General features: G+C 49.6%; 1 protein-coding gene across 1 annotated transcript; it reads left to right on the forward strand.

Moving 5' to 3' along the window:
• Window positions 1–5,007: 5,007 nt before the first annotated feature.
• Window positions 5,008–24,720, forward strand: LOC121001723 (cytochrome c1, heme protein, mitochondrial). The gene is given in 15 exon segments (XM_040432910.1): window positions 5,008–5,094; window positions 7,501–7,528; window positions 10,020–10,029; window positions 17,244–17,396; window positions 18,323–18,357; window positions 18,360–18,454; window positions 18,569–18,607; window positions 18,610–18,628; window positions 18,631–18,721; window positions 19,687–19,709; window positions 19,712–19,764; window positions 19,766–19,847; window positions 23,697–23,717; window positions 23,720–23,796; window positions 24,272–24,720. Coding segments are annotated over 15 exon segments (918 nt in total). The 3' UTR covers window positions 24,377–24,720.
• Window positions 24,721–25,140: the final 420 nt, after the last annotated feature.

A 25,140-nucleotide genomic window follows, 5' to 3' on the forward strand; every position in this document is an offset into this window, starting at 1 on the left:
ATAGGCCCCAGATGGAGGGTATTGCCAAAAAATTGGTGATTTTTTTTAATCCCTGAAAATAATTGCAGTATTCAGGGCTACTTTCACACTTGCGGCAGTGTGATCCGGCAAGCGGTTCCGTCGTTGGAACTGCCTGCCGATCCGCCGATCTGGATGTGACTGAAAGCATTTATGAGACGCATCCGGATGTGGATCAGTCTCACAAATGCATTGCAAGAACGGATCCGTCTCTCCGCTTGTCATGAGGACAGACGGATCCGTCTTGTATCTTTTTTTCACATTTTACTGGTCTGGCGCATGCGCAGACCAGAAGGACGGATCCGTGCATTCCGGCACTAATACATTCCTATGGGGAAAAATGCCGGATCTGGCATTCAGGCAAGTCTTCAGTTTTTTTCATCGGAGATAAAACCGTAGCATGCTACGGTTTTCTCTTTTGCCTGATCAGTCAAAATGACTGAATTGAAGACATCCTGATGCATCTGAAACGGATTACTCTCCATTCAGAATGCATTAGGATAAAACTGATCAGATCTTTTCCGGTATAGAGATCCTGTGACAGAACTCAGTGCCGGAAAAGAAAAACACTAGTGTGAAAGTACCCGAACAGACGGATAAAAGTCATTTTTCTGGTCACTGGGCTCAGGGCAGGGTAAAAAGATTGTGCACTGCACCCCACAAAACAAAATCTATGTAGATCGCTGAGTTAACAAGCACTTAAGATTAAAGATTGTTTGCTATTCTCTTCCTCACAGCAGCAGCATCCTCTGTCTACACTAGTAACAGCAGAGTGACGTGCAGCGCTACGTGACCCAAGCTTATATAGAGGCTGGGTCACATGCTGCACTGGCCAATCACAGCCATGCCATTAGTAGGCATGGCTGTGATGGCTTCTAAGGGCACAGAGTTAAACGCTTGTTGATTGGCTGCTCTGCAGCCTTTCAAAAAGCGCCATAAAATAGCCGAACACTGAACCCAAACTTTTACTGAAAAGTTCGGGTTCGGGGTCCAAAAATGCTAAAGTTCGATACGAACCCGAACTTTACAGTTCGGGTACACTCAACCCTAGCCATTACCGCTTTTCTTTTTATAAATTTTACTGCTGATCTTAGAGTTTCCATCTTGAACTTTTGATATGTAACATGTTCATTCAAGGGTTTTAGGTTTATTAATTCTGGACTTCCTGTTTGTTTTTTTTAACTAAAAATAGGCAAGAGTAGTGGCCCTCTCCTAGCTGATTTTCCGAGAAAAGGTTCTATTGCTCCTAATTTTAGTAAATCTTCTATGCCTGTCATTACGGTACCTTGTTGAGAGGGAGGAAGAGAGGTAATAAATTTTTTCTGAAGGGGAAGACTCCAATTCCACACCGTAACCCTCTTTTATGATGTTTAGGATCTATGAATTTGATGTTACTTGCTCCCCTTACCTCCTTTTGCATAACTCCACCTCCCCGTTTTCCCCTTATCTTTCTTTTGTTCCGAATGTTACTGACGGACACAAAAATGTTGTCTTTTTGATTTAAATCTCTCTTCTGGAAAACCTGTCAGTGGCGTTTTCTAAGATCTTGTCTAGCTAGATCTGGTCCAAAAACGTATTGGCCATGAAAGGGAAGGGAAATGAGCTTGTTTTTGGATGTAATATCCCCTGCCCATGCTTTGAGCCTTAGAACCCGTCTGGCTGTTAGATAAAACTGCCATGCGCGCTGAAAGTTTTACAGATTTAACTGCAGCATCCGCTAAGAAACTAGTTGCCATTTTTTGTAACAGAATGCTCTCCAGAATCTGATCTATTGGCGTTTTATTGATTAGATAAATCTCCAATTGCTCTAACCACAAGTTAAGGGTTCTAGCTACACAAGTAGAAGCCACCCCTGGCTTAAGAAGATCTGCCATAGCTGCCCAGGTTTTTCTTAGTAGGCTCTCTGCTTTCCTATCCATGGGGTCTTTAAGTTGTGCTGAATTTTCTAATGGCAGGGCGTTATGTTTTGCTACCTTAGCCACAGGAGCGTCTACTCTGGGAATGGATTCCCAATCGGCGCAATCCTCATCGTTAACAGGATAGCGCCTCCTGATACCTCTAGGAATGAAAGATCCTTTATCCGGCTTCTCCCATTCGGACCCGATTAACTTTTGAATGTTATCTGGAACTGGGAAAACAGACTTCCTCCCTTCCCCTAAATATCTCTTCCTGCACCGACTTAGGCTTCTTGGGTACCTCTATCTGTATTGTGGCTCTAATCGCTTTTATAAGCTCATCAATGTCATCCGGATTAAATAAGAACAGTTTATATTCATTATCTTCAGAAGATGCATATATTTTTTCGTACATTTTGCCGTCTGAGCCTCCCAAAACGTCAGAATCTGAGTCATACACTGGATTGTGATTATCACGGATGACCTGAGGAGGGTTAGGGGGAGCTGGATCCCGGGAACTTCTTCTTTAACTAATGTCCTGATATCTTCCAGGAAACTAGAGGATTCAGCTTTAACCACATTAGAAGTACATTCTTTACATAAGGGTTTAGCTCCTTTGCTGGGCAAACGCTTATAACATATTCCACATGTCTTTTTAGGAGCTGAAGCAGAATCCTGTTCTCCCTGAAAGATGTAAGAGAGAAGGATCAGCGAACCAGGGTATAGGGGTGGTATCACCATGGGCCTGATATCAGGCTACTCACAACTCCCGGATTTGCTGCAGGCTCGGCTCCAGAGTCTGGTGTGATGGGGGCACTCATCTGGAAATAGCTCCCGTACACCAGCAGCTGCACTGTTCCTCCTCCGGTGAAAAGGATTGCACTGTCCGGACGCCACTGAGCAGGTCCTGCGATCTTTTATACTCCCTGTGACCTGCGGCGCCTGGAGATGATGTCATAATGTCCGGCCCCGCCCAGCGTCTGACATCATGCGCCGACGGCTGGAGGGAACGGATCTCAGTGTCGCTCCGGCCGCCATCTTCCTTCCCCTCTGCATGAAGCCTGCCTGGACCACCGTAGGAGAATCTTCGCATGTCATCGCAACAGTCTGCGCCTGTGCACAGACCACCAGAAGAGGAGGGCGAGCCGCCCTGTGGATCCGACCTCGGCCTGCATATATGTCTTACAGGTGGGCCCCAAAAGATCCTCCATGCACCTCTCCTGCTTCCTATCCTGGTAGGACAGGAAAAACACTGGTGATGGAGGGGAAGGGTGGGATTTACACCTCTCTGTGTTTTTCCTATCAGAGGAAGTCAGTCTCAGGATGTGTTGTCATGGAGACGACGGGGCAAACCAGGATGCAGGGGATGAGCGGGACCTATGAGGGGAGACCCTATGCCGCTATTGGACTCTGCCCCCTGATATGGAACGAGGCAGGAAGCAAAGGACTCCCGGGGGCCCGATGCTGCCGCATGAGGGCAGGGAAGAGCGCCATAATATCATCATAGCTGAGAATGGGCGCAGGCTGCGGTGGAGGTGAGGGACCCACATGGGGAGAAGGTGACCCCTGAACTGGAAATTCCCTGCAGAGACCTCTAGAAGGCCATGAGGGAGGCAACACCCCTAGAAAAAAACAGGAAGTCAGAAAAGAATGGCGGGAAAGAGTTTGACCTAGTCCCGGCAGAAACAGATTGTGTAGCCGAAAATGAGGCACCCCCGGCGGACTGAAGCTGCAGGGTGCTGGGAAGCAGAAAAAAGCTCCAAAAGGCTGCAAAAAAGGGTATGCACAGAAAGGGGGTCAAAGCGACCCCCATTGCTGAGAAAAATGACCCAATAGAACCCCTAAATGGCAGGGAAAAATCGGAAAACAGATGCGGCCTTGTCACAGCCGGAGTTGGGGACTAAAGTAGATGCAGCAGCGGAAAATGAAACACCCTAAGCGGGCGGAAACCGCGGGACCTGGGGAGAGGAGGAAGGAATGGCCTGAGGGGGGAGGGAAGGCGGGGTCATAGCGACCCCCATATAGAGAGAAAATAAGCCACACAGAGATCCTGGATGCCAGGAAAAATGCGGGAACTGTCGCAGCCTAGTCCGGGCACAAGCCGGGGACTAGAGTAAATAGAAGGCCGTGGAAGGTAAAGACGGCCAGGGGGGAGGGGACCCTGATGGAGTATGGATGGATGGGAAGGAGTCCCTAACAAGGGCAGGGAGTATACTCACCATCTGGTGTCTTCGGGCACGGCACTAGAGTGGGATTACTGGTACTCCACTGCGGATACAGTGATGGAGGACTGGCGAGGTACGCGCCCGCAGGGGGTGCTACTAAAGTGGACATCCGCGATAAAGACCCCCTGCTGCAGGATTAAACTAGCACCTATAAAGTGAAGAGAAAAAAAAATTAAAAAAAAAAAGGTAGCAGCGAGACCTGCAGTAGAAGAGCAGGTCGTGTCTGCCTCCTACGGACACTAGACTAAAACTGATTAGCCTAGTCGTGTCTGTGGAGAGGGTAGAGCCCACCTTTTTAATATCTAGCGTCGCCTCCTAGTGGTAGCTGGGCGTATACCCATGGCGCTGTGTCCCCCAATGACATCAACGAGAAATACGCTCGCTATATGGCGATATAAGGAGGAAAACCATGTCTTACACATCTAGAGCCCAGCATCATATATGTGGCGCCATTTCTACCATCAGTAAATCCATATGTCTTACGACCTTCACCAGGGCGGTCATCCATCTACAAGAACTCCAGTCAGGGTCATTAGGAGCTGTGGGCCAGACTGATTTTAAGCCTCTGCATCTCTCACAGAAACACCATCATCGCTTCTAGGGCTCAGGCCGTGCGGACGCCATAAATGGAAGAGTTTCCCGCCCGGAGGTCATGTGACCCGCGGCACAAGTCACCTCCATCTGACCTAAGCGCACCCCGCGCCTGCGCACTGCTAAGGTCGTCCTGGCCATTTTGCTACACCCAACCTGACCTGAGCTCCAGGCGTCCTTCCAGGATTGGGGAGCTGGAAGATGGCGGCAGGAAGTGACGTCATAGCTGTCAGTGAGGGCGGACGCCAGAGTTGTGACTTCCCTTCTAGCCGGGAAAGATGGCGGCGGCGTGTCTGGTACTACGGAGGTCGCTGCGGGCGGGACAGCTGCTCGGGGGGCGAGCCTCCTGGCCTGTGGCTCCTCAGGTGAGAGGCAGAGCGGGGAAGGCAATGGTTGGAGGCGGGGGCTGGGACAGGGTGCTGGGCAGAGGGGAAGCCGGTGACCGGGCGGTGAATGAAGGTCACCGGGGGAGAGAGAGGGAGGACGGGCCGGAGCCTGCTGCAGCTAGTTGGGTGTCCGCTGCTGTGTGGTGCCCTTGTGGGGGCAGACCTGAAATGCCGCAGCGGTGCCGCATGTGCGGCCAGGTGTGCAGCACGGCCGATCAGACTCCTCACATGAGCCCCTTGTCATATATGACATATAGCGCTGTTCACATTGGACCGGCTGATGTCAGAGACTCTGGGGAAACTGAAGAACCCGGTCAGGCATGCTGGGAGTTGTAGTGTTGTGCGGTGATGGCTCTCCGTATACACAGCCCTGACCTCTGCGCGGCACCCCCGTATACAGGGGCCTGCCCGTATATGTGACTGGTGGGAGACAGCGGCCATTGTGTCCGGCTCAGAGGAGAACAACGCGTACCCCAAATCTTCCGGCGGCCCCGCTGGCCCGACTGCGGAGGGCCCCCGGCGTCCTCGCTGCCCCGACTGCGGAGGGCCCCCGGCGTCCTCGCTGGCCCGACTGCGGAGGGCCCCCGGCGTCCTCGCTGGCCCGACTGCGGAGGGCCCCCGGCGTCCTCGCTGGCCCGACTGCGGAGGGCCCCCGGCGTCCTCGCTGGCCCGACTGCGGAGGGCCCCCGGCGTCCTCGCTGGCCCGACTGCGGAGGGCCCCCGGCGTCCTCGCTGGCCCGACTGCGGAGGGCCCCCGGCGTCCTCGCTGGCCCGACTGCGGAGGGCCCCCGGCGTCCTCGCTGGCCCGACTGCGGAGGGCCCCCGGCGTCCTCGCTGGCCCGACTGCGGAGGGCCCCCGGCGTCCTCGCTGGCCCGACTGCGGAGGGCCCCCGGCGTCCTCGCTGGCCCGACTGCGGAGGGCCCCCGGCGTCCTCGCTGGCCCGACTGCGGAGGGCCCCCGGCGTCCTCGCTGGCCCGACTGCGGAGGGCCCCCGGCGTCCTCGCTGGCCCGACTGCGGAGGGCCCCCGGCGTCCTCGCTGGCCCGACTGCGGAGGGCCCCCGGCGTCCTCGCTGGCCCGACTGCGGAGGGCCCCCGGCGTCCTCGCTGGCCCGACTGCGGAGGGCCCCCGGCGTCCTCGCTGGCCCGACTGCGGAGGGCCCCCGGCGTCCTCGCTGGCCCGACTGCGGAGGGCCCCCGGCGTCCTCGCTGGCCCGACTGCGGAGGGCCCCCGGCGTCCTCGCTGGCCCGACTGCGGAGGGCCCCCCGGCGTCCTCGCTGGCCCGACTGCGGAGGGCCCCCGGCGTCCTCGCTGGCCCGACTGCGGAGGGCCCCCGGCGTCCTCGCTGGCCCGACTGCGGAGGGCCCCCGGCGTCCTCGCTGGCCCGACTGCGGAGGGCCCCCGGCGTCCTCGCTGGCCCGACTGCGGAGGGCCCCCGGCGTCCTCGCTGGCCCGACTGCGGAGGGCCCCCGGCGTCCTCGCTGGCCCGACTGCGGAGGGCTCCGTCTTGTCCTGGGCAGACCGGGTATGGGGTCATCAGCCGGTCCTCTCTCTGTCCCTTCATGTATTTGCTCCCGCTCTCGGCGACTGTTCGTGTTCGTTCCTCCTAATGATTCCATTTTTTTATGAGAAGTTATTGCGTATCCTCAGGATAGGGGGTAACTATTAGATTGGTGAGGGTCCCGGCAGTAGGACGGAGACCGTGTGCCACTCAGGACCCCCCTGAAATGAACGGAGCAGGAGGTTGGGCATGAGTCCATTCATCTCTATGGGAGGTAGCGGAGGCTGTGCTCGGCTGTTTCTGGAAGTCCTCTCCTGATGAATGGAGCGGGGGTTCCGCCCTTGGTCCACCTGCTGCTACGTTTTGCTTTTTAAGGGGGGACTCCCACTGCCATGATTGGTGGGGATCCTGGTATTCTAATGTCTCATCAGCAGTACCCCTCTAGGAAAATCTCTAAGTCCAATTTTTGGTTGCCAGGGACAGAAAAGACTCCACACAGGGAGTGAATGGGGCAGAGTGCAGTACCAGACACAACCACAACACAATGTACGGCGCAGTGCTCCAGGGCCTCCTCAGGCAGCTGGTCAGTGAGGGTCCTGGTTGTCGGACCCCCACCGATCAGATACTGATGACCTATCCTAAGGAAAGGTCATCAGTATCAAAATCTCAGAAAACCCCTTTAAGGCCGAATGCACACGTCCATGAGCGGCCCGCGGTATCCCGGCCTGGCATCCTGCTGACGACAGCGGCGCACGGTGTCATGCCGTCGCTGCACTACAGTATGATCTATACGAGTGTATTACTGTAGTGCAGCGGCGGCATGAAGCGCACGGCGTCATAGCAACCAATGACGCCGTGCGCTGCTGCTGTCAGCAGGATGCCAGGCCGGGATACCGCGGACCGCTCACAGCCGTGTGCATTCGGCCTAAGTTTAACACTGAAATAAATATATATATATTTTATTTATTTATTTTTTGCAATATCATCCATCTACCTACATGTACAGTATAATTAAAGAGGCTCTGTCACCTGGACCAACCCTAATAAACCAGACATACTGGCTGGTAGGGCTGATCATGCTGATTAAAACGATACCTTTCTTGTCTTTATGCTAAACAGCTGTAGGTAAATCTGCATTTTTTTAAAATATTCAAATGAGAAGTTGGAGCACCAGGAGGCGGGGCCGAATCCTTCCACCTCACGTCTGTGGAGGCTTCGCCCCTCAGTCACTGACCGAGCCCTGAGGTGTGGACGAGGCTTTATTCACAGGCAGAAGGTACAGTCGTACAGACACCAGTGACACCTCTCCGCTTCTAAGCAGAGAAAAAGCTTCTCATCTAACCCATAATAAAAGGCTATAATATATCTAAGGAGGCCTTACTACATTGAGAATAGTGGTGGTGTTTTTTTGCGGAGAAACCTGAAAACTATTACTGGCACAATGTATGATTATAAAGAAACCAGCAATATATGTTCGCTGGACATGTGGAAGAAAAAAACGTTAAAGTTTCTCTCAGAACCTGGATCTCTACACGCAAAACCTGCTGATACCTCCAAGCTATAGGATTACTACATGGAGGAAACAGGTGTCTCTCCCAGGATCTCTACATGCCAACCGTGCACGTATGACCGAGCTACAGCATCTCTGCTTAGAAGCTGACAGATCACTGGCGTCTGTATGATCATATATTGTCTGTGAATACAGCAGTGATATGTAGAGGAGCTTTCTGAGCAGATCTCGGAGTGGTGAAGCTATAGTACATAGTGTATATGATATGTAGAGGAGCTTTCTGAGCAGATCTCGGAGTGGTGATGCTACAGTACATCGTGTATATGATATGTAGATGCTAGGACACAGCTCTCCCCTCGGCATGTCTTTCCTATACTTAGAAGCTGACACAGATCACTGGTGTCTGTATGATCATATATTGTCTGTGAATAAAGCAGTGATGTGTAGAGGAGCTTTCTGAGCAGATCTCGTGTGGTGATGCTACAGTACATAGTGTATATGATATGTAGATGCTAGGATACAGCTCTGCCCTCAGCATGACTTCCCTATACTTAGAATCTGACACAGATCACTGGCGTCTGTATGATCATATATTGTCTGTGAATACAGCAGTGATATGTAGAGGAGCTTTCTGAGCAGATCTCAGTGTGGTGATGCTATAGTACATAGTGTATATGATATGTAGATGCTAGGACACAGCTCTCCCCTCAGCATGTCTTTCCTATACTTAGAAGCTGACACAGATCACTGGTGTCTGTATGATCATATATTGTCTGTGAATACAGCAGTGATATGTAGAGGAGCTTTCTGAGCAGATCTCGGAGTGGTGAAGCTACAGTACATAGTGTTTATGATATGTAGATGCTAGGACACAGCTCTCCCCTCGGCATGTCTTTCCTATACTTAGAATCTGACACAGATCACTGGCGTCTGTATGATCATATATTGTCTGTGAATAAAGCAGTGATATGTAGAGGAGCTTTCTGAGCAGATCTCAGTGTGGTGATGCTACAGTACATAGTGTTTATGATATGTAGATGCTAGGACACAGCTCTCCCCTCAGCATGTCCTTTCCTATACTTAGAAGCTGACACAGATCACTGGCGTCTGTATGATCATATATTTTTTCTGTGAATTAAGCAGTGATATGTAGAGGAGCTTTCTGAGCAGATCTCAGTGTGGTGATGCTACAGTACATAGTGTATATTATACAGTCCTGATCAAAAGTTTAAGACCAAAAAATCCTATTTAGCATGGCTGGATCTTAACAAGGTTCCAAGTGGAGCTTCAACAAGCAACAAGAAGAAATGGGAGGGAGACAAAACATTTTTTGAGCATTCAATTTAATGAAAACAACGAATAAACTGAAACAGGCTGTTTTTCAGCTGATCAAAAGTTTAGGACCACATGGCTTTAAAAGGCCAAATCTGTGCAAAGATGTGGATTCATTGTCATCTTCTGTCAGGTAGTCGCACGTTGTGATGGCAAAGGCAAAAAAACTCTCCCTTTTGAACGCGGTCGGGTTGTTGAACTGCATAGCAGGGTCTCTTACAGCGCGCCATCGCTGCTGAGGTGGGACGCAGGAAGACAGTCATTTGGAATTTCTTAAATGATCCTGAGGATTATGGAACAAAAAAGTCAAGTGGAAGACCCAAAAAAATGTCCTCAGCACTGAGCCGGAGGATCCAATTGGCTGTCCGTCAAGACACTGGACGATCCTCGACCAAATTAAGGCCCTTACTGGTGCTGACTGCAGCCCCATAACCATCAGACGGCATCTGAGACTGAAGGGCTTCAAAAACAAAAGACGTCTTCAAAGACCTCGTCTCCTTGAACGCCACAGAACTGCTCGTTTGGACCTTTGCAAGAGAACCAGACATGGGACATTCAAAGGTGGAAGAAAGTTTTATTCTCTGATGAGAAAAAATGTAACCTTGATGGTCCTGATTAGGGGTGCACCGAAATGAAAATTCTGGTCCGAAACCGAAAATTCTGGATGCCCTTGACCGAAACCGAAACTGCCTTTTTGCCCAAATACTTTTAAAATACTTTTTTTTAATGATTTTATTAATAATTCTTTTTCATGAATTTATAAATCATATTATATAACACGGTGCTTCCTCATACACAAGTGATTGTACAAAACAACTGTCATGGGGGGACACAGTTATGGGGGGGATCTGTGGAGGGGGGACACTGTTATGGGGGGGATCTGTGGATGACGGACACTGTTATGGGGGGGGATCTGTGGATGACGGACACTGTTATGGGGGGGGGATCTGTGGATGACGGACACTGTTATGGGGGGGGATCTGTGGATGACGGACACTGTTATGGGGGGGGATGGGGGGGGATCTGTGGATGACGGACACTGTTATGGGGGGGGGGGGATCTGTGGATGACGGACACTGTTATGGGGGGGGGATCTGTGGATGACGGACGACTGTTATGGGGGGGGATCTGTGGATGACGGACACTGTTATGGGGGGGGGATCTGTGGATGACGGACACCGTTATGGGGGGATCTGTGGATGACGGACACTGTTACGGGGGGATCTGTGGCTGGCACTGTTACAGGGGGGGGGGGATCTGTGGATGGCACTGTTACAGGGGGGGGGGGGGGTCTGTGGCTGGCACTGTTAGGGGGGGGGGGTGGTCTGTGGCTGGCACTGTTACAGGGGGGGGGGGTCGGGTGGCTGGCTGGCTGTTACGTCTGTGGCTGGCACTGTTACAGGGGGGGGGGGTCTGTGGCTGGCACTGTTACAGGGGGGGGGGATCTGTGGCTGGCACTGTTATATATGTGCCATCCACAGACCTCCCAGCCCATAACAGTGCCATCCACAGACCCCCCCCAGCCCATAACAGTGACATCCCCCCCCCAGCCCATAACAGTGACATCCACAGACCCCCTTCCCAGCCCATAACTGTGCCATCCACAGACCCCCTTCCCAGCCCATAACTGTGCCATCCACAGACCCCCCCCAGCCCATAACTGTGCCATCCACAGACCCCCCAGCCCATAACTGTGCCATCCACAGATCGCCCCCGCCTCCCCCCCTGCCGCCAGTATACAAATAGAAGATGTTATATTCATTTATTGGTTATTAAACATGCCCCCTCAGTCCTATTACTACCTTACATCCTAATCGCTTCTGTAGAATTCAGGCAGCCGGGCGGCCGGCGCGTCTCTCGCTGACGTCACTTGCCTGCGCCGCCGGCTTCATTCAGGCACATGACAAGAGTTACGCTGCCGCCCGCCTGGCCTGCCTGAATTCTACAGATGCGATTAGGATGTAAGGTAGTAATAGGACTGAGGGGGCATGTTTAATAACCAATAAATGAATGACATCTTATATTAGTATACCGGAGCGGCGGGGCTATCATATTTTCTGCCGATATGTACCAATATCGGCCGAAATGGATTAGGCCCATTTTCGGCCGATATTTTCGGCCGCCGGAATTTCGGTGCACCCCTAGTCCTGATGGTTTCCATCATTACTGGCATGACAAGCAGATCCCACCTGAGATGTTTTCTACGCGCCACAGTGGAGGAGGCGCCATAATGGTCTGGGGGGCTTCTTCCTTCAGTGGAACAATGGAGCTTCAGGAAGTGCAGGGGCGTCAAACGGCCGCTGGCTATGTCCAGATGTTGTAGAGAGCATTCCTCATGACGGAGGGCCCTCGTCCTGTGTGGTAACAGGACAACGCTACAGTACACAATGTCCGCAGGACAAGGGACTTCTTCCAGGAGAATAACATCACTCTTTTGGCCCATCCTGCCGTCTTCCCTGATCTAAATCCAATTGAGAACCTTTGGGGATGGATGGCAAGGGAAGTTTACAAAAATGGACACCCAGTTTCCAGACAGTAGATGGCCTTCGTGCGGCCGTCTTTCACCACTGTGAGAAATGTTCCCACTCACCTCATGGAAACGCTTGCATCAAGCATGCTGAAACAATAACGGCGGAGCTACTCATTACTGAGTTCATGTTTGAAGGTTGGATTTCTGTTTTGGGGGGTTTCGTTTTTTTTTTTTGTTTTTTTTGAAGTTGTGGTCCCTAAACTTTTGATCAGCTGAAAAACAAACCCGTTTCAGTTTATTCGTTGTTTTCATTAAATTTGAATGCTCAAAAAATGTTTGTCTCACTCCCATTTCTTCTTGTTGCATGTTGAAGCTCTACTTGGAACCTTGTTAAGATCCAGCATGCTAAATAGGATTGTTTGCCATTTTTCAAGTGGTCTTAAACTTTTGATCAGGACTGTATGTAGATGCTAGGACACAGCTCACCCCTCAGTATGTGTTCCCTATGCTTAGAAGCTGACAGATCACTGGTGTCTGTATGATCATATATTGTCTGTGAATAAAGCAGTGATATGTAAATTAGCTTTCTGAGCAGATCTCAGTGTGGTGATGCTACAGTACATAGTGTATGTGATAAGTAGATGCTAGGACACTGCTCTGCCTCAGCATGTCTTTCCTATACTTAGAAGCTGACACATATCACTGGTGTCTGTATGATCATATATTGTCTGTGAATAAAGCAGTGATATGTAAATTAGCTTTCTGAGCAGATCTCAGTGTGGTGATGCTACAGTACATAGTGTATATGATATGTAGATGCTAGGACACATCTCTGTCCTCAGCATGCTGATTGCTAACACCTGTCAATCATGGGCAGGGGGGAGTGTGCAGAGCACAGAGGGTGTTACAAAGTGCTCCAAGGATTCAGACCGCCTCTGCCGTGCTCCAACTTCTTATTTGCATATGAATTAAAACACCACTGTGCAGCTGTTAAGCATACAGACAAAAGGTAAGGTATTGTTGTAATCGGCACGATGAGTCCTACCAGCCAATATGTGTGGTTTATTAGGGTTGATCCTGGTGACAGAGCCTCTTGAGAGCCATCCTGTCAGGCCGTGCCCCCGACCCGTCCTGTGGTCGCCTCCTCTGCTCTAGTTCAGCCGTATCCTCCTTAAACACAGTACTTCATACGTGACCAGGTGAATACACATGTATACTGGGTAGATCTGTAATATCCTGCATGTTATATATGTGCTCAGCACATTATATACTATACAGTGTAATACACATATATACCGGGTAGATCCTGTGAGGAGGGCGGGAGAAGAGTGCCCCCTAGATCCGACCACAGCTGCTGCATCTTCACCAATGATCAGAGGTTATTATATATCATGGCTTCCTCGTATCTGTAATCCCACTGTAATAGATCTCCTGGCACCCCGACCGGGTACCTCAGTTGATGGATGCTCCTGGTGCTTCCCGAGGGCCCCAAGCACTCCACTTGACAACCGTAAGCACTGCCGACCCCACGAACCGCCGCAGCTTGGTTGGGATCTTGCTGTCTTCTACCCACCCTGGACCTACGACAAGCTTCCAGGTTCCAGTGGGTGAACCTCTCTTTCTTCAAAGAGCGATGCAGGAACAAGCTCTTAAAAGAGCTCAGGGATTATAGCCGGGGAGTATAGAGCGTATAGCATTCCCAGTGTAGATGCAGCCTTTCTCCCACACACATGAGACGAGGCTCTATATTAAGGGTACAACTCTATAATGGGGGCTACATGTCAGCCTTTTATGCAGGTCTTCCAGCAAGGGACCCTCCCCTGGGGACCTTGTGGAAGACTGAGACAGTTTTAACATTAGCCAATCACATGCATTTACAGTATGGAAGCACTCCAGCAATTGTACACAACCCCCCCCCCCCCCCCCCCCCCCCTCTGCATCTGAAACAATTACCAAACACAAATGGGGCTAACTTAACCCCTTCAGGACCCTGCCATTTTTCACCTTCAGGACCAGGCCATTTTTTGCAAATCTGACATGTCACTTTATGTGGTGGTAACTTTTAAAGGGTTTCTGTCACCCTGCAAAACTCATTTTTTTTTTTTTGGGCTAGTTAGATTGCTCATAGTGCAATATAGCAGAATATAATGCTCTTACTTACTTTCATTGCGGCCGATTCTTTATAAAACAAACTTTTATAATATGTTAATGAGGGCTCTACCAGCAAGTAGGGCGTCTACTTGCTGGTAGCTGCTGCAGAAATCCGCCCCCGCGCCGTGTGATTGACAGGGCCAGCCGTGATCTCCTCTCCGGCCGGCCCTGTCAGTAATTCAAAAATCGCGCGCCTCGCGTCATTCGGCGCAGGCGCTCTGAGATGAGGAGGCTCGTATCCTCAGCACTCCCTCAGTGCGCCTGCGCCGATGACATCACCGAAAGAAGACGTCATCGGCGCAGGCGCACTGAGGGAGTGCTGAGGAGACGAGCCTCCTCATCTCAGAGCGCCTGCGCCGAATGACCAGAGGCGCGCGATTTTTGAATTACTGACAGGGCCGCCGGAGGAGGAGATCACGGCTGGCCCTGTCAATCAACACGGCGAGGGGGCGGATTTCTGCAGCAGCTACCAGCAAGTAGACGCCCTACTTGCTGGTAGAGCCCTCATTAACATATTATAAACTTCGTTTTATAAAGAATCGGCCGCATGAAAGTAAGTAAGACTATTATATTCTCCTATATCGCACTATGAGGAATCTAACTATCCAAAAAAAAAAAAAGTTTTGCAGGGTGACAGAAACCCTTTAAACACTTTTACTTATCCAGGCCATTCTGAGATTTCCTCGTCGCATATTGTAATTCATGACAGTGGTAAATTTGAGCCAAAATATTTCATTTTTATTTATAAAAAAAAATGCCAAATTTACCAAAAATTTTGAAAGTTACAAATTTCAATTTCTCTACTGTTATAATACATAGTAATACCTCCAAAAATTGTTATTACTTTACATTCCCCATATGTCTACTTTATGTTTGGATCATTTTGGGAATGATATTTTATTTTTTGGGGGAGGTTTACAAGGTTTAGAAGCAAGGTTTAAAACCCACTTTTTAAGGACCAGTTCAGGTCTGAAGTCACTTTGTGAAGGCTTATATAATAGAAACACCCAAAAATGACCCCATTTTACAAACTACACCACTCAAGGTATTCAAAACTGATTTTACAAATTTTAACCCTTTAGGTGTTCCACAAGAGTTAAAGAAAAATGGAGATGCAATTTCAGAATTTCACTTTTTTGGCAGATTTTCCATTTTTTTTTCCAGTAACAAAGCAAGGGTTAACAGCCAAACAAAACTCAATATTTATTACCCTAATTCTGTAGTTTACAGAAGAACACCCCACATGTGGTCGTAAACCGCTGTACGGGCACACGGCAGGGCGCAGAAGGAACGAACCCCATATGGTTTTTGGAAGGCAGATTTGGCTGGACTGGTTTTTTGACACCATGTCCTATTTAAAGCCCCCCTGATGCAACCCCTAGAGTAGAAACTCAAAAAAAGACCACATTTTTGGAAACAACGGGATTAGGTGGCAGTTTTGTTGGTACTATTTTAGGGTACATATTTTTGGTTGCTCTGTATTGCACTTTTTGTGAGGCAGGGTAACAAAAAATAGCTGTTTTGGCACCGTTTTTATTTACAACGTTCATCTGACCGGTTAGATCATGTGCTATTTTTATACAGCAGGTTGTTACGGACGCAACAATACCAAATATGACTACTTTTTTTTTTTTAGTTTTATATAAAGCATTTTGAGAAACATTTTTTTAGTGTCTCCATTTTGAAAGCCATATATTTTTTTTTTTTTGCGACTGTAGGGGCTCATTTTTTTCAGCATGAGATGAGTTTGGTACTATTTTAGGGTGCATAGGATTTTTTATTTTTTTATGGTGTGTTCACCTGAGGGGTTAGGTCATGTGATATTTTTATACAGCAGGTTCTTACAGATGCGGCGATACCTAATGTCTACTTTTTTAAGTTTTACACTATAATTTTTAAACCAAAAAAATCATGTTTTAGTGTCTCCATAGTCTGACAGCCATATTTTTTTTTTTTTTTTAGTGATTGTCGTAGGTAGGGACCTCATTTTTGCAGGATGAGGTGACTGTTAGATTGGTACTATTTTGGGGGGCATACGCCTTTTTGATTGCCTGGTGTTGCACTTTTAGTGATGTAAGGTGACAAAAATGTTTTTTTTTAGCACAGTTTTTTATTTTATTTTTTGGATGATGTTCATTAGGTCATGTGATATTTTTATAGAGCTGGTCGATACGGATGTGGCGATACCTAATATGTCTACTACTCTTTTTTTTTTCTTTTCTTTTTTCTTGAAACTTAACTTTTTTTTGTAAAAACTTTACTTTTTTTATTTTTTAGCTTTTAAACTATATTTTTTGTCCCACTCTGGGACTTCAACTATTGGGGGTCTGATCCCCTTTACAATGCATGACAGTACTTCTGTATTATGATGTATTGGCTGTAAGTGTATTACCGGGGCTGGGTCTCAGTCTCTCTCCCGGAAGGCATCGGGCTGCCTTACCTGCAATGGGGTCCTCGTCACTGTAGCAGCGCGGGACCCGATGGAAGCTCCGATCCCCCGCACGGACATCGCACGTGCCGCAGTCGGCGATGACCACGGCACATCATGGGTTAATGCGCCAGCATCAGTGATTTCAACGATGGCGGCGCATGCAGCAGGGGTCCGACTATCAGTGACTGACAGACCCCCCCCTGCCGTGGATCGAGCGGGGCGGTCTCCTGCTACCCGCCCGATCACAGCGCCCTACATGTATGGTGCTGGTCCTCTACGGTTAATCACTCACAGGCAGAAAACACATTTTCTCCCCAAAACACAGAAAACACCCCAAAGCCCCACATATCCCCTTAAATTTATACATCCATGGATAGCTCTGATCTGGGCGAGCACCATATCCAGAAATCGCCCCAGATCCGAGCAGGGGTTCCCGGAGTTCCATGGAAGTCACATTTGCCCACAACAGTTCCACAGATTTAGGCTGTGCGGCCGGTCTGTCTTCTCCTTCATAGTTTTAGTATATGGACCATAATCCTGAGGGAGGAGGCTGCAAACAGGCCTCTCCAAAACCAGTGGCAAAGTTATTTCCGCCACACCCACAATTCCCTGCTCTGCATTAGCCGTAGCTGTGCTCATCCTGAGCTCCTGATTCCATCACTTATCTTAACTCTTTCTATTCTATTGTTTCAGGGCCAACATGTCATTCTCCTCCCTTTCCCGAGGCAGTGAGACTGGCTCTCTCCACCATCGGGGTCATCGCCGCCGGAGGAGCCGGATTGGTTTTCGCTCTCCACAATTCGGTTAAAGCTACTGACCTGGAACTTCACGCTCCTAGCTACCCCTGGAGCCATGGCGGCTTCCTCTCCTCCCTGGATCATGCCAGGTAAGGCCTGAGAGTAGAAATGCTCCTCATCTGCCCCTTTATGGTGTCATGTACACAAAAATAATTAAAGGGGGTGTTCACTACCAGCAGCAATCTGAGGGTCCTAGGACATGTCTACCATGTGCATGGTAAGGTGGGCATCACTGAATCTCCCAGTGGCAGAAGCTGCTGGAGGTGAACTGCACCCTTTAAAGAGAATCTGTCAGCAGGTCACCCTATTAAACCAGGCATAATACCTGGTAAGGTTGTTCTTCATCCTCCAGTAAAATGATATCTAGGATATGTTACTCTGTTATGCCTAGTAGAGGCAGATTCTACTGCTCAGACGTCGATACATAGACTGGCGCAGAAGTGAGATTACAGGTCCAGGTAGTTGTAGACTAAAGAGACAAGTGGGGTGGTCCACGTGCAGAGCGGCAGGAGCTTTGGTGCACGGAGGGGCGTGCGCTCCTCCCCCGGTGCGCTGAAGTCCTAATTTACATGGTTGTATGGGGTTGATCCTGCTGTTAGGTGCTCCTTGAAGGGTCACTGACTTTTAAGTAACTTTTGATATGTCACAGACAGAGTGTTTTGATCGCGGGGTTCTCAGACCCCTAACCGTTGCTAGAACGAGGAGAGGAAAGCGCTCGCATATCTCACTTTCATGGGCTCCGTAGAAATCTATTAGGCCCGTCTCGCAGTGAGGTGAGAGCGTGAAACGTGAGTGCTTCTCTCATCTCGTTCTAGTGTTCCTCAGGGTCTCTGCACTTCCAATCCCCGCCAATCAAAACCCTTGATATGTCTGGTGTGTTTTGTTTTTTTAACTCGGCTTCTGGCATTCTAGAAGCTGAGTTTTGCAGCAGGTTGAGGACCACTGCCATAAACAATGACCCAGCACCTCATTCGTGGTCTGGGTGTGATGTAACGCTGCTTCTGTCCCGTGGCAGCATCCGCCGTGGTTACCAGGTGTACAGGCAGGTGTGTGCGCCTGTCACAGTATGGACTACATCGCCTTCAGGAACCTGGTTGGGGTTACTCACACAGAAGCCGAAGCCAAGGCCCTCGCTGAGGAGGTGAGTGTTGCCCTTCAGCTGTGGGGGGAGGGGAGCCGACCGCAGCGTTATTTCCTGCACCTCGTTGTTGGACTGACAGGAGCTGCTGCTTTGTCTTTATTTTTTCTCATAAGGTTTGAGATCCTGGATGGTCCCGATGACAACGGCGAGATGTTCACCACCGTCCCGGGAAGCTGTCCGATCTCTTCCAAAGCCGTATCCCAACCCTGAAGCAGCTAGAGCAGCCAATAACGGAGCCTTGCCCCCGGATCTCAGCTACATCGCCAATGCCAGGTACCCAGCATATGGTACACAAAATCGGGCTCCCTGCAGGATCTCTGTACACGGCCCCTATAAAGTATTCACACCCTCCTGGACCTTTACAGCCTTTCAGCTTATTGTAAAACATTGAGCCTCAGTGGATCTGCAGTGCTGTGCAAAAGTTTTAGGCAGGTGGAGAAAAACGCTGTGCAGTAAGAATACTTTAATAGGGATAGGGTGCAAAGTGAAAAGAGAAATCCAAATCCAGCCGGTATCTGTGTGACCGTCCTTTACCTCCAGCATCACTTTGGGCAGGGACCTCTCGTAGAAATATGCTCAGATCATTCTGTCTCCGTATAATCGCGGACGGACTGGACAATGCTGAGATCAGGGCTCCTGATCATCTTTAAGCTTAATGACAATGCCGGATGTTTGGGTGGTAGTTCTACTTCACAAAACTGTACTAGAAGAAGTGATGCTGACGGCAAAGAGCGGTCTCGCCAAATATTGATTAGATTTAGAATTCTCTTCTTTGACTTTGCATTTTAATTGGTAAAAATAAACCATTAACACTTAATTTGCAGCATTTTTCCACGGCTGCCTAAAACTTTTTTGCACAGTACTGTAATTTAGTCTTTTGTGACCATGATCCGGAGAACCGTACGAATGGATCCGCATCCGGGTGCTGATTCATTCATTTCAATGGGCTGAAAAAGATGGGAGTTTCGCGGCCCTGCAAAAAAGATGGAGCATGACCTTTCTTGTCCGCAATTGTGGACAAGAATAGGCATTTTCTATCATGTGGCCGGCTGCCAATTGCAGAACGCACACACGGGCCATTATCTGTGTTTTGCGGATTACAAACGCTACGGTCGTGTGAATGTAGTCACATGGGGAGCGCTTGTGTTCAGTCCGGGGTGTGAATTCTTTATATAGCACTGTATTGCTAACCACTGAACCGTTGGGGCTCCTAACCTACTTGTTGGTTGTGTTCCCAGGCATGGGGGAGAGGATTACATCTTTCTCTGCTCACTGGATACTGCGACCCTCCAGCCGGCGTCACCATGAGGGAAGGACCTGTACTTCAACCCATACTTCGTAGGCCAGGCCATCGGTATGGCACCTCCCATCTACAATGAAATTCTGGAGTATGACGACGGTAGGTGTAAATACTTGTGTAGGTCCATAATCAGTCTGAGTACATACATTATCCTGTACTGATGCTGAGTTACCTCCTGTATTTATTTTATTAAAATTTTAAAAGCATAACAAATAAATACAGAAATCACAGCAAAACATAACACAAAACCCAAACCAAATATACAGACCTAATGCTCCTCAGCACGGTCCAGCCCATAGAACACCCACTATATACAGGATTTACATATCAATGTGCTAACCTTCCTGATCCGGTTGCACCTATCTACACACAGCAAAATACAGAAATCTTGCAAAACAAACTTATAAAAATCCCAAACGCCAACACCCCAATACAACACACAACAATTAATAATAATAATATATATTTTTTTATATTTTTTTGGGCCCTGAGCAGCACACCACCAGGAAGGTAGAGAACAGGCTAGGCTACCCTAAAGGTAAAACCCCCTCCAGAGGAGAGAGGCTCTACCGCACACAACCTCTCATACTCCAGAGAGCGCACCTTCACCAGGTCTCTGAGAATGTTCCTAACCACCTCATCCACGGGAGGATTTTGCGCTGCTTCGAGACTAAACATCGTGCATGCCACGTGTAGTACCTGAGCACTGAGCTGACTAGGAATAAAGTGCAGCGGTCCCTACCACTCAGGTTTCTGAATGCTCTATAGGCCCATTCCGCATAGGAAAGAGTGACCAGCCGATGGAGGTCCCCACCCTGGTGTAAACCCCTGTGTTAAAGGGAGAATGAAGCAAGAAGTGGTCCATGCTCTCCAGCACGCCACCGCACTCCCCTCGGGGACAACCCCCTATCCTTAGAGCTCCTACACTTCAGATTTTCCCTCACACACAGTTTCTCATGGAAGCAGCGCCAAGTCAAGTCGAAAAACTTCAAAGGGATCCTAATCGAATTAAAAAAGTAACCCGACCCCGAGATTCTGACTTGGGCAGTCCCTGAGGGCCAGAGGCTTTTGGAAATGGGTCAACAGAACCCTCTGGTCAAGGAGTTTCCTTGACGGAGTCCTGATTTCCCACATCCCCAGACCCCACCGACGTAATACCTTCAGAACCAGGGCAGCATAAGTAGGGAGATGCCCATGTGGTGTGCGGAGATTCTTCACTTGCCCCCCTGTCTCCATTCATGGAAGAAAGGCTGAAACCATCCCGACAGGAGACTACCCACGGAGGAGCCCTTTCTTTCCAGAGCTTGCGAGGTTAATCTTAATAAAGGTGTTCACCAGGAACCACCACAGGGTTGACCATACCAACCCTCCTACTCTCCTCGTACTGTAAGGAACCTCCCTCCTGACAAGGTTTAGTCTATTTCCCCATAACCTCTGGAAGAACAGACTGTAGACCCGAGTCCAGAAAAGTTCTGGCAAGATGCACACACTGCCCAGACATAACGGCAAAGGGATCAGGTAGGTTTTGATAATGTTCACCCTTTTCCTGAGGGTAAAAGACCAACCCTTTCACTGGTCCACCCTCTGAGCGGCAATCTTAAGCCTGCTATCCCAATTTTGATGGGGCTAATCCCCCCCGGCCAAATTCACTGCTGAGGACTTTTTGTAGACTCCTGGGGCTCTGGAAGGGTGTCTGGGAGATCAAAACCAGGATCTCCACCTTCCAGCCAGAGACTCTCACACTTATCCCGCTTGATCTTGGACCCAGAATGACTCCGAATAGCGTTCTACCTCCGACAGCACCCACTCTGCCTCCCCTCTCGAAGACACAAAGATAGTTATATCTTCAGCATATGCCACCACCCTCAGTGTGGTCTCCGGAGCTGCCCGGTCCATCCCGACACCTGCCAGCGGACCACGATCAACCCTTCTAAGGAAGGGATCAATTGCAAACACGTACAATAGCGGGCTCAAAGGACAACCATGGCGAACCCCAGATCCCACCTCAAAAGGGCGGCCAATCCAACCATTCACAAGTGGAAACTCTCTCCTGCTGCATACAAGGTCTAACAAACCCCCCCCCCCCCCCCCCCCCCCCCCCCCCCCCCCCCCCGGCAGCCATATCTCAGAAGGACAGACCAGAGGTACTTGTGGTCAATGCAATCAAACGCTTTTGCCTGATCCAAGGACAGCATGTACACCTTCCAGTGACCTGCCCTGCTCCACAGCCTCCCGAACACTGAGCACAGCACTAAAAGTACTGTGGCCTGGAACAGAGCAATGCTGGGCCCCAGAAAGGAGCTGGGGCGCAAACTTCACTAACCGATTAAATACCACCTTCGCCAGAATCTTTCTGTCCACACCGAGGAGCGCTATGGGATGCCAGTTCTCAATGTGGAATGGATCTTACCCTTTCACAGAATGATCAGGGCCGACCTCCTCATTGACTTTGGTAGAGTGCCCGAGGGGAGACACTCATTAGATAAGAAGGGGACTAGTCAGAAGGACTAAGGTCCTTAAAGGTCTTATAACTCAGGTGTTAAGCCATCCGGACCTGGTGACTTTGGGAGCAAGCCCCTTAATCACCAGACTGACTTCCTCTTTCTGGATCATTTTCGGTCAAAATGTCGAGAGGTCCACTCCTGGTTCAGGAACAGTTTCAGCCAGGAAAGCTGATTATCTTATCACGATCAAGAAGATCCCTCTTCAACCATAAGATATGAGTAAAAGGATCTGACGACCTCCAAGATCCTGATCTGGACCTTCTCAGGAATCCTGTACTATCAATCAGTCCTGGCACAATCTTACTACTCGCTAACATCCTGCAGTTTCTGTAAGGGTCGGGTGAGCGGTATGTCCCGTAATCCTTCTCAAAAACCAAAGATGCTTGTCTATCGTACTGACACTTCATAAGCAAAGACTTCACTCTGGAGATCTCCTCATGGCTACCCCCCCAGTCGAGACAAGATGTTCGAGTTTCCTCCTCAGGCCCTGATACAAGTGGTACCTACTCAGATTCCTGAGGCTCAAGAGCTGGTGAAGAATCTCCCCACCCTTTCCTTGAACATCTCCCACCACTCAGACTTACTGATCCAGCAATGGTACCTCGCTCTGAACGAAATCCTCAAAGGACCGTCTTATCGCCGCTTCTTCCAAAAGAGATGATTGAGCCTCCAGTAGCCTCTTCCATCCGGGGGGGGTCTGTAACATTCAGAGAAAACAAAATCAAACAGTGGTCATAGAACTCCACCTAAAACCAATCTATTCTAGACCTACAACTATCCCTATGATAGGTGAACCCCAGGTGGCCTGGAGTGTGCCAGATGTGGACATTCATCAGGCGAGCCTCACTAGCTATACTATTGAGTGCAACGCTGTTATAAATTCAGCTTGTCCCTGGAACCTCCCCTATCCCGGGGCCTCGTGACAGTATTAAAGTCCCCTCCAAAGACCACCTGCTGACTTGTAAAAAGATAGGGGCTTGATCCTCCTAAAGAGACACTTCCGGTCACATTTGAACTGGGGACCATAGATGTTAATTGGACGAAGTTCTTGTCCCTTCATGAGGACATCCAAGATCAGACACCTCCCCACTTCTAATTCAATAACCCGTCTGCATTCTACCGGTGCGGAAAAAAGGACCGACACATCCTGTTTTATACTCCAGAGCTGCACTCCCTATTCTGCTGGTGCAGTCACTGTGTACATACATTACTTATCCTGTACTGATCCTGAGTTACATCCTGTATTATACTCCAGAGCTGCACTCACTATTCTGCTGGTGCAGTCACTGTGTACATACATTACTTATCCTGTACTGATCCTGAGTTACATCCTGTATTATACTCCAGAGCTGCACTCACTATTCTGCTGGTGCAGTCACTGTGTACATACATTACATTACATTACTTATCCTGTACTGATCCTGAGTTGCATTTTCTTCTTTAGGGACACCAGCAACAATGACTCAGGGGCTAAAGATGTCTGCACGTTCCTGCGATGGGCCTCTGAGCCGGAACACGATGACCGCAAGCGCATGGGCCTTAAAGTGAGTTTTCCATGTAGAGCGGGTGTAGAATATCAATAAAAGTTAATTTTTTCCTATAATGTCCAGTGCATGTTAAAAAAAAAAATGTTTAAAAACCCTCCCCTTTCCTTCCTGCCCCACATCATTGTCCTCTTCCCCAGACTCGTATTGTTTGGCTGCAGTTGTGATTTCTGTGTACCGCTGCTGCCACTTCCTGCTTCTGTCCTGACACGGCAGGAAGTGGCTGTGAATGCGGCTCATCCAACGCTGACTCTCCTCAGCCAATCATTCACTGGCAAATTTCCTGCCGTGTTTATCACCATCAGGAAGTGTAGCACAGTGGGGACCCGGGCAACCATCGATCAGCACCGGAGGGGAATGTTTTTTAATCTGCTGGTGTACCCTCTTGGGACTTTTAGTCCACCCCTACCCTGTGGTGTTGCTCCAGTGCTTGGCTGCAGTTGCTTCCTCCTCACTGGCTCCTTTCTGTCTCCAGATCATCTTGATGTCGACTGTGATTTCCGCTGTCCTCTACTACATGAAGCGACACCGGTGGTCTGTGCTGAAGTCCAGGAAGATGGTCTATAAACCTCCAAAGTAACGCAATGATTGTACTTCTTTCGAACCCTCCTCATCTGCGTTAGCGGCCTCGACGGTGAGATCCGGATCATGGCATCAGTCCCTTTCCTGCCTCTGAAGCTGCACTTGGACAGAAAACTCCGTTGTAATATTATTTCCGGGCTCCTGTCTCCACAGGGTTCGCTCCTTTACATTTTTCTTTTTGTTATTTTTGCCTGTCGATCAGTATCGTCCACCTGAGAGGATAAGGGACTACAGGGGGAATCCACACAAAGTTCTCGATGTCCATTACAATCCCTACCTGGGGAGGCTGATAAATTAAATTAAAAAAGAAATCTTTTAAAACCCATGGAGGGTGAAGGGTCATTCATGTCCTCACAATCTGTGCTGTGATTGGCTGCTGAGTCTCGTGAGGATTGTCTCCTGCAAGGAATGCAGGTTTTGCTGGGTTTTTGGATCCACTGTGATGAGGTTTTATTTTGCAGCTGTTTGCTGGGGTTAGAGGAGCTGCCTTGGTTTTTGTGAGACCAGTTAACTCCTTAACCAATTAAGGACACATGACGTACCGGTACATCATGGGTTTAAAACAAGATTGCGGCGCGGCAGGGGTTAATCGGAACAGGATGCCCGCTGAATGATTTCAGCGGGCATCCTGTCACAACGCCGGGGGGGGGTCATGTGACCCCCCCCCCCCCCCCCTCCTCATATCGGCGATCGCAGCAAGCCGCAGGTCAATTCAGACCTGCGGTTTGCAGCGCTTTCTGCAGTTTCTGATCCCAGCGGATC

Source organism: Bufo bufo, chromosome 5 (genome assembly GCF_905171765.1).
Source record: "Bufo bufo chromosome 5, aBufBuf1.1, whole genome shotgun sequence".
Lineage (NCBI taxonomy): Eukaryota > Metazoa > Chordata > Amphibia > Anura > Bufonidae > Bufo > Bufo bufo.